Source organism: Pavona decussata, unplaced genomic scaffold, assembly GCF_977016875.1.
Source record: "Pavona decussata unplaced genomic scaffold, jaPavDecu1.1 SCAFFOLD_90, whole genome shotgun sequence".
NCBI classification, from domain to species: Eukaryota; Metazoa; Cnidaria; class Anthozoa; order Scleractinia; family Agariciidae; genus Pavona; species Pavona decussata.
Window position 1 is genome coordinate 204,704 of NW_028145507.1, and position 9,617 is coordinate 214,320.

At 37.4% G+C, this 9,617-nt stretch overlaps 1 protein-coding gene across 2 annotated transcripts; it reads left to right on the forward strand.

Annotated features, from left to right (window-relative positions):
• Positions 1–36: 36 nt before the first annotated feature.
• Positions 37–9,392, forward strand: LOC146474289 (PHD finger protein 24-like). 2 transcript variants are annotated; one of them, XM_085117176.1, is made up of 8 exons: positions 37–551; positions 3,449–3,634; positions 4,990–5,068; positions 5,325–5,458; positions 5,962–6,057; positions 6,405–6,562; positions 7,348–7,446; positions 8,452–9,392. In XM_085117176.1, the coding sequence occupies exons 1-8, from the start codon at positions 192–194 to the stop codon at positions 8,516–8,518; spliced, it is 1,179 nt and encodes a 392-aa protein (XP_084973302.1). In that variant the 5' UTR covers positions 37–191; the 3' UTR covers positions 8,519–9,392. The 2 variants fall into 2 exon arrangements, with proteins under 2 accessions (XP_084973302.1, XP_084973303.1); XM_085117177.1 differs by having other exon boundaries at positions 5,352–5,458.
• The last annotated feature ends 225 nt before the right edge of the window (positions 9,393–9,617 follow it).

Consider the following 9,617-nt stretch of genomic DNA (forward strand, 5'->3'; position numbering starts at 1 on the left):
TGGTATACCAGTCACTAGTCCCTTATCGGCGCAGGAATCAGCTAGGCAATGGGCACGATTGATAATTGCATTCCAAAATTCATGAGGAATGAAAGCAAAACATTAAACAGAACTTGGCATGGGTAGCAACGCAGTCTTTTCCAGTGGAAAAATGTGAGATTTTAACTTGAAGCACTGATAAGACTTTTGCAATGGGCGTTATTGTGTCCAAGGAAAATCGAAATCGGACTAAAAAAGTTCAACAAACTGCGGCGGTTGTGTCAGCTTTGAAGATGGCATCGAAAGATTCCAAAGAGCATGGCCCATCGCTTGAAAATCGAACACACCCGGCTTCCAATGGACAGAAAAATGATAGGTTTGCTGAAAGAGATGACGATTTTGACAAGGAACATATGGCCAGCTTAAATCATGACAAGTCATCTCTGACCTATGGCCTCCCTGAGCTTGACATGACAGAATCGTATGCGCACAGTAGTGGTACGACAGGATATTGGGACAAAACTGACAAGGCTGATGTCTCAGTTCCGTACTTTGGTGCTTGGAAAAATAGAGTAAGTATAAAAGATTAAACTGCGTAGTTAGTAATGACTTAATAAAAATCCACATAGAGTTGAGTATATTAAGACTCTTGGAGCACCTGAACTAACTTTATATAGTTTGCAAACTCCAAAAGTTTGGAAAGTCTTTTCTGAGACGACAGCAAACCACCGCAAAGTTTAAGTCATTGCTTAAATTCCATTTGGATGGGAACTATTGCTGTCATTGATTAAATTCCAGTTTGGTAGATAGAGAGATTATACACTGGATAATCAATGCCCCCTCCCCCAACTCCCCCTCCCCACCCCCACCTTGCTCTAGTTGACGAGAGGAGCAGCCAGCTTATCTTTGAAGACTGTATAAAACTGTCTGGGCACCAGCTCTTTGACTGCTGGCAGGGCAGCTGCTTTGAAGCTAGCAAGTGATGCTCAGAGCTAACGAAATGAGTGTATGAGTGCAGATAATTTTTGTCTTACATCTTTGGAAAAAATTTTAATGTTACGATAAGCTAATACATTGGCCATTATTTCTGTAACAAGAACTCATGTTTGTGAATAATTTATGTAACACAAAAAAGTTTGTGAAATACATGCTGGTTCAGAATAAAAGAAACTAGTTCTTAATCTTGTACCCAGATATTATTTTCCGGCTTTGGAGCAAACATCTGGCGAAATGTACATTCTGTGAGACTTTCTGATTGGTCAGTGTAAATAGCCCTGATACCAGGCATGTCTTAACAATTTACTTGCAAATAATTTGTCAAAACTTTGCTTTGCACACATGCACTCAAAAGTTTGAGAAAAAAATATGTATATTTTGCACATTCTTAGCTCTTTACAGGTGTGGCCAGTCTGGCATGACACAGCTTGCTTCGGATGAAATATGTCACTTACTACATGTACATCTACAGACTCATCCTTTTAAATTCACTACAATAAATATTTGTGTTTGCTTCAGGCTATGTTAACAAATAACTGTCTTGAAAGTAATATATTGTCCATTAAATCATTAAATATTTATGACAACATTTAAAATATAAATTGTAAAGTTTTAAATATTTTAGAACAGGTGACATTTTTTTATTACTAAAATTAAACATCATTATTTAAACCTAAATTGCAATATTTTGACTTAGTATAATATAATTATATGCTACATTGTAAGCTAAATGTTAAGTAGCTAACTTCAAATTAAATCTTGAAGCCTTATGGCATAAATGAAGACTGGTGATGATTAACTAAAAGTCCTTAATCTGTAAAGGAACTTCAAGCCTATCACTGTAGAAGTGGAGTGCTGGTGAGAGATTCTCAAATCATTGACAGGTGTGTAAATTTGAGCCTTTTACTCACATTGGAGCTCCTAGCTGTTACATTGTAAAATTATATTACACCAGGGTGAAATCAATAACTGAATACTGCTTGTTATGACTGGTACACCTGTAACTGCAGTGAAGATGCCCAGCTAGCCAGAGTTTGGATATGACTTTAGTTGATAAATTATATAGATAAAATACAACATAATTTAAGAATGATATATTATTCAGTGAGTGACACAGGTATACTTGGAAAAAGGAAATTGAAGTGCTCCTATCAGGGGTCACTTTTAACTAAGACCTTATTTTTGGGTCTGACATAAGTCCAGCTGGAAATAACCTACATCCTGTTTTTAACACCATTATAGCAATTAAACTGCTCTTTATTTGCAACTTCAAAAAGGCATTAATAATTCATAAGCCCATTGACCTGTCAAATGGTCGATAAAACATCACTTGCAGTGGTTTTAAAACCCGATAAAACCTCCTCCTGGTCCCAGTTGTTCAAAGGCCGGGTAACTTTATCCGGTGGATAAGGTGCTTTTCAGGGTCTAAAAAATACTTCACGTTAAATGTTGTCCAAGGTTTTCGTACACTCCCAAACTAAGCTGTGGTTAGAGTGTTCATATTCGCTTGTACAAGAGGAAATACTGAAATCTTTGCACAGATTGAAACTGTCGGTTAGTGACTTATCCACTGGATAAAGTTATCCGGCCTTTGAACAACTGGGGCCTGGTGTTTAATGTTTTTCTCATATGCTAATTTCTAACGTTCACAAAAGCATCATTGCAGTAAGTGTTATGAACTCTCTTGACACACGCTTTTCCAGGAATGTTTTTGAAGCCGTTCAAAAAATTTGCAGCAGGTGTTTTATCAGGTCTAAAACCACTCGGCTGCACCTCCTGGTTTTAAATACCGGGCCAATAAAACACTGCTGCTCATGTTTTAAACGTACATTAACCTTGAAGCAAAAAGGAGAAAGTATGTTACTTTGCATTTACACAGTAGTTGTCATGTTAAAATATTCTTTTATTGATTTCCAATAAAAATACATATTTCAATTTAAATTAATTACATCATTACAGGTAGTACATGTATTTTTAAACATACACTTAAAACTGACATTATTAATAATAATTTGACAAACTATCTAAAAACCTTTTTACAAAATTAAATTGCCTTCAAAGTTGACATTTTTAAAAGATAATGGACAAACTGAAGTGATCTATACGTACATACTACTATTACAGGGGTGTAAATGGTCTTTCATAAATATACACCTCTGTTCTCAATTAAATCTCAGTGAAATTTCACAGACGTTGTAGTCGTAGTCAGTTATAATTGTTTTTTGCATGTGGAGCCCTCTTGGAGTCTCAATTTTATTTTGCAAGGCTGAGAGAGCATCTAACATGCCCCTAACTGCTAGTCTTGCCATCTCACAAAGTCTTGCATTTATCCTTTTGCCATTCTACATGTAGTTGTCAGCTTGTAAAAGTTTGCACCATAAAAGAGGAGCCTTACATTGTTCATAATAGATATGTGGCCTTTTTACCGGTTCCATTTGTTGATATTAATTTATTTTTATAATTCAAAATAAAGGTTGTAAATGAAGAATTATGCACTATTTGTGGTGTGTACACTGGAGTAGAAGTGCACCCTTGTCGCGTGTGCTGCAAAGTATACCATGAACTATGCTTGAAGAAGAAAGGAAAGCTCTATGATCATTCTGAACTGGAGGCCTTCAGGAAAGCAAATACTGAGCAAGGATGGAGTTGTTATGACTGTGTGAGTGTTATATTTAAAAAATATAATAATATTGTACTTTGTGATTTAAAAAAATTATACTAGATTACCAATTCAATAGAGCAAGAGTTTAATAGTGTCTGCTTACTGTCATTAACCGCCAACCGGTTGGCTCAGTTGGTAGAGCACTGGGCTCCTGTGCAGGAGGTCACGGGTTCAAATCACGGCTGGACCAACACTTGGGGTCTTTAAATACCTGAGGAGAAAGTGCTGCCTTTGTAATGACATCTGCAAATGGTTAGACTTTCTAGTCTTCTCGGATAAGGACGATAAATCGTAGGTCCCGTCTCACAACCCTTGTTCATGATTGCTTTGTGGGACATTAAAGAACTCACACACTGTTCGCAAGAGTAGGGGATGTAGTTTCCGGTGTTGTGGTCTGGCCTTCTATCTTTCACACTCATGCTTGGGTTGTGTGGGTGGGTGGGTGAGATCTAATATGGACCGATAGCGGCTACCAGAGGCGCCTTCACATGCTCATCCAATCTCACCCCATAGAATTGTAAACCGCCATGAGACTTGGTGATATGTGCGGTATATAAGAAATTCATTCAAAAGGACATTCATTCATTAAAATTACCCATATTTATATTTGTTAATAATAATATAATTTGTCTGTGAGAGTTTTTCTTTCTTATTTGATCCTGGGAATAGAGTCGAGTAGGAAACCATTTTTGCATTCTGCATAACATTTTATTTAATTACTTAAAACTGGAAAGAACAAGGGAAGCTATTTAACATATTTTATGAAAACAATCTGATGATAGCCTTCTATGTGAAACAATTTCACTGAGTTTAAGAAACCAATCATACAGTAAAGGCATGTTTAACCAGAGCAAAATCAAATGGCACTGGATTTTAGGAAACTGCTGTTTTCATAAATTATGTACTGACAGGAATGTTTCAAGATACACATATAAGGTGATTATTCAAATCAGAGTAGAAAATGTCAGCCTTGTGTCTGCCAACAACCCCAAATCAGCTCTACTGGTGAGGCAAGAGTATGCCTTTTAATGTAAAAAAAAAGCTCAAAAGTTTCAAGTTTCAAAAGGTGGAAATACATAAAACACAAATTACAGTTGGTAAGACATCCCGTGGCAGGTGAACTAGATAATGTTCCTGCATTATTCTTCATATTTGTGACTGAACATAATTACTCCTGACCTTGAAAGTGTAAAGCAAATTTTAATTTTTTTTAATTAGAGAGTTAAGTTGTAATTTGGCACGTTACACTTTTCTGTATTGCTCATTCAGCTGCAGTTTCCTACTCTGCTGACTTTAGCGGGATGTTTTCAATAATTTTGGCATAATAATACATTGTTAATAATGTTTTGCAGGAAAGTTTGACAACTCTTCTAACTGATGAAGAAATGCAGCAGTTGATAGAAAATTTTGATAGACTGGATGTCAATCAGGGTAATGTTTAATATAATATTATGATGATGTCATTGTGATGTTGGTAAATTTCAGATCTAAAACTCACTGCTCATCTTTTATAACTAAAAGTGTCTTTTGGGGGATTATTTGATGGTTAAAAATCTAAATAAAACAGTTTTTTGGGTAGTTGCACCTTTTTCAGGTTTTTTAAAAACATTACGGCAGTGAAGCTATACCCAAGATATTCTTTATTGGAGTTTTACCAATATTATTTTTCAATTTTCGGATTTTTGTTTTGACTGGTCAGATGTGGTTTTTTCAGACACGCAGATAAATGAAGATGAGTATGTCCGGTTCATAAAAGCAGAGTATAAAGACATTCATAATGAGGAATTGCCAGATTATATGGAGGAGGAAGCCCGCAATGAGGTAAAGTAATTGAATGGTATCATACTTCAGGAGTGAGGGCAAATCAGAAAAGGAATTCACCTTGATTTGATTTTTACATTTTAAATTAATTATGCTATGTACAGTCAGTTAGATCCTGATGGAATATCAAACCACTCGGCACAAGTATATCACATTTCCTCAATTAATTGGCCCTGCCTCCCTTCATGTATCTGTGTGCAATAAGTGTTTCAGAATCCAAAAATTAACAAACATGCATTGAGTAATAGAATGTGGAATTTTACTTCAAAAGGTATTGCTAGAGAAATACATGTAGTATCTTACTGTAAAGTAAACAAAGTGTCTCCCCTCATAAAGACACAGCAGAAGGAGAAATATAGCTGTCTTGCAAACCATAAATCTCAAGATCTCAGAGTTCAATGGGCTAACATATGTAAGACTCTGGAGAAAAATTTATATTGGTATATATGTCTAAAAGGATGGACTCAGTATTTGGAAAGTCAAACATGTGTCTGTTTTTACAGTTTAAACAAATGGACAAGGATAAAACTGGTACGATTGACTGGTGGGAATTCCTTAATCATGAAGCCTTGAAACGAATTGCCGCAAATAGGAGTAAGGTTAGTCATCTGTAATTTAATTCTCCAGTTCTCTGTCATTGCTATCATCATTATCATCATCATCATCATCATCATCATCATCATCATCATCATCATCATCATCATATCATCATCAACAACAACCAACACCATAAGTGCCGCCACTATCACCCCTTAACCCACAGTCACCACCACCGTCAAATTTCTCATGATTGCCATCATCATCATCATCATCATCACCAACACCATTCTCAAGAGCCACCACTAAAACCATCACCATTGTCATCATCATCTCCATTGTCAATATCATCACCATTGTTGTCTTCATTATCAATTCAAGCATCTAAAGGTTTTCCTTCTCCTTATAGTTTCAGCTTGTGAGAATGCTTTCCCCTCTTGAGATACAAAAGGCCAGAGATATTTTCCATGCTTTTGATAAAGATGAAGATGGGTATATAAACTCGCACGAAGTTGCTGTAGGATTTAACCGTTGGTTTGGTAACTTGAGAGTATTCAGCAAAGATCGGTAAGTCGATGAACACCCTAAGTTTAGTCAGATATAATTCTCACAACTCATTTTGTAAAACACTTGAAAATTGTGAGCAACATGAGACCAAGAGTTACTTGTGTCCTTTTTCCAAGCACCTCTAGATCTTCAATTTTTGTTTAAAAGGTTTGGACAGCAGTAGGAAGGTTAAAAGTTTAGGAAAAAACAACAGCGTGTTTTCAAAAATAAAACCTGTTGTTGTTTTTCTTAAACTTTTAATGTTTGTTTACTTTTCAAAGCTGTTACGAGTGTTCCTCAGAATTTTGAAAAGAGTTTAAATATTCATTTTAGATTTAAGTAGATTTCAATTATGCCCAAAGTGGAACCAAATTATTATTTTTCCTTCCTCCTAAGGTATGACAGACATCCATAAACTCTTAAATTGTGTAACTTTTATGAGCTTTCCTAAAACGGTCTACCATTTTGCAACTGTTTGTTTGTGTGGTTTGACTCAATCTCGTACCCAGAGTCCTCAGGCTCTTTGGCCAGCGGTTAGTCTCCAGGAGAGACTCTGGGGACATCGAATTTTATTGCCGCAGGATTTCTGCGGTAAAACAATGGAAACCGTTACCGAACAGCCAATCAAAAAAATTGAAATTTTTCAATGTCCCCAGAGTCTCTCCTGGCGCCCACCGGCTGACCAAAAAGCCTGAGGACTCTGGGTACGAGATTGGGTTTGACTGTGAGAGCATAAGAGTTAACTCTGCTGTAGATCCCTATCGGAAAATGTATTTGACAATGTGGTTCATAAAATGTCTTCCTAGGAGTAGCTCATTTGGAACAGCCCTTGATCCTAAGGATGTGTCTGGACATATTGATCGCCATACCAGAATATTCATGGATGCTGATACAGACAAAAACAGGTACAGAGCAACACTGGGTTTCTTTTTGATACATGATTAGGCTGAGACTGAGATCAAGTTAGTTTGGTTTCTACAATGAGATGGTTGCCATGTCACCCTTAGGAAAGGCTGTTGGGTTGATCCCTGTCATCAAATCACCCAGTGACAGTTGGGTTAATCAATTACTCCCAGGAGAACGTAACATAAAAGCGCAGGTGGTCAAACCATGCTTTTTATTGCTGACATTTGCACACCCCTGGGACATGGTCAGAAAGGCTTAAAGGAACAGTAAAAAGGTGCATGGTTCAACACGCTTTCCCATACCTGGGTGATTCTAGCGGTGGGTAATTAAACATTTCAACAAATCAACAAATTGTAACCCTTCAAGGAATGATAGGAATGATGAACATTACTATATATGCCAACTGTCACGGATTATCCGGGGATTGATGATGGGAGGCTGGGGGGGGGGGGGGGGGGTGGAGTGGTGTTACAAAAGAATACTCTCCAGATTCTTTATCTCGAGAGTTTGACATCTCCATATTACTGTAACTTTAGGGAAAATTAAGCAACTACCCCGGCGATGACCACGAGTACGTCACAAACGATAGGATTTAATGAGCAAACAATGGCCCAGTATGTGCGTTTGAAATTTGGTACGTTTCTTCGCCGTCCTCAGCAATACAATGTGGGATGACCAGACTCAAGGACGTGTACACACGATGGTGAATTTTTCATTCTCTGTCTTAACATGAAGGCTGCTCCTACTAATTCTGTTTCTGGAGAGTTTGGTCACATTGTGCAAGTTAAAAGTTTTAGAATAATAGCAAAATGAACGCACCCCTCGTTTTCGTTGCCGTCGCCATAGTAATGGCTTAAACTCCTTTTTTTTTCTGGGTGAGTCCCTTCAAGGAGTTAAGCGTGACATTTAATCACTTCGTCCATGTTGGTCAAACACCCGGCATACCTAATGGACAACCACGTGAATGTATCAATTATCAAAACTGTATGTTTCTCTGTTTTCAGATTGGTTTCATGGGATGAATACTTGAGAGAACAAGCCCTCTATATTATAGCTGCGAGGCCAAATTAATCATGATCACCCCCCCCTTCCCCTTTTGTTGGGGAACTTCCCAATACAAGATGGATAACCCAGAGTGATGTTTGCAGGGCTTAGCAAGCAAGAAACAAGAGACTTGAACCAACATCTAATATTGAAGCACATGATGAAGTACATGATGAATGATAAATGCACTAATATCAGAATGAGTCAGGACATTCTAGCACTTAACGTAACATATAAATGGACTTGAACAAATTAAATTTGAGAGGTGGTATTGTCGGTTTTGCCGAAGCATGTACACGTACTCTCAAAGTCTTTAAGTTTGAATATGGACGGAATTTCCAAGTTGCAATGTTAAATATACATGTATTTAGTACAAACATCAACATAATAGCTTCATTAATAGCTTTCATTTAAATGGTTAAGTTTTAGGCCTTCATTGATAGCTATAGTTACAACTAAATAAGACGCGACTAAGTTGAGGTGAAATTGTTTAAGCCCCTGGTTGAAATTTTCCGGCGTCTACATTTTCGTTATGTAAAGATCTTCACGAGAGCACAAAATTGGGTGTTGTTAAAAGTTTACTTAGCGACTAGATTTTCCCAAAGTCTCTCGCTCGCTCGCTTCTCTTTGAATCCGCGCTCGCTTGCTAGAGCTCTGACGATCGCGTTTCGCGCTTCTAAACAAGGTGCCGACGATGATCGCCCTCTCTGAGCTCGACTTGTAAGCAAGTCTATTTGGCGAATAGCTTTATGTTTGATACTCACATGTCTGACCTGTAGATACTTGATTTACTAAGTAAATCGGTAATATGGTGGTTGGATATTGATGTACATTTGATTTAATAAGAATGTAAATGGCCAAAGTTAGAGTGATTTATTAAAAAGAAAAGTGTGTTCCTTGCTCCAAGTTAATGTCGTGGGCTTTTGTGGCCAAAATGTCATCTTTTAAGGCCCATCTGCAGATGTACAAGGTTGTTTTGCATCATTTTCGTTACTGTTAAAGCTGATATAAATATATCCTTTTAGCATACCTCAGTGACCGACTATCGCGTAACGCGCAATCTGATTGGCTACACAGGTGCCGTCTATCGATCGATAGACGGCATGCGCAGTTGGTCAGAGTGCGC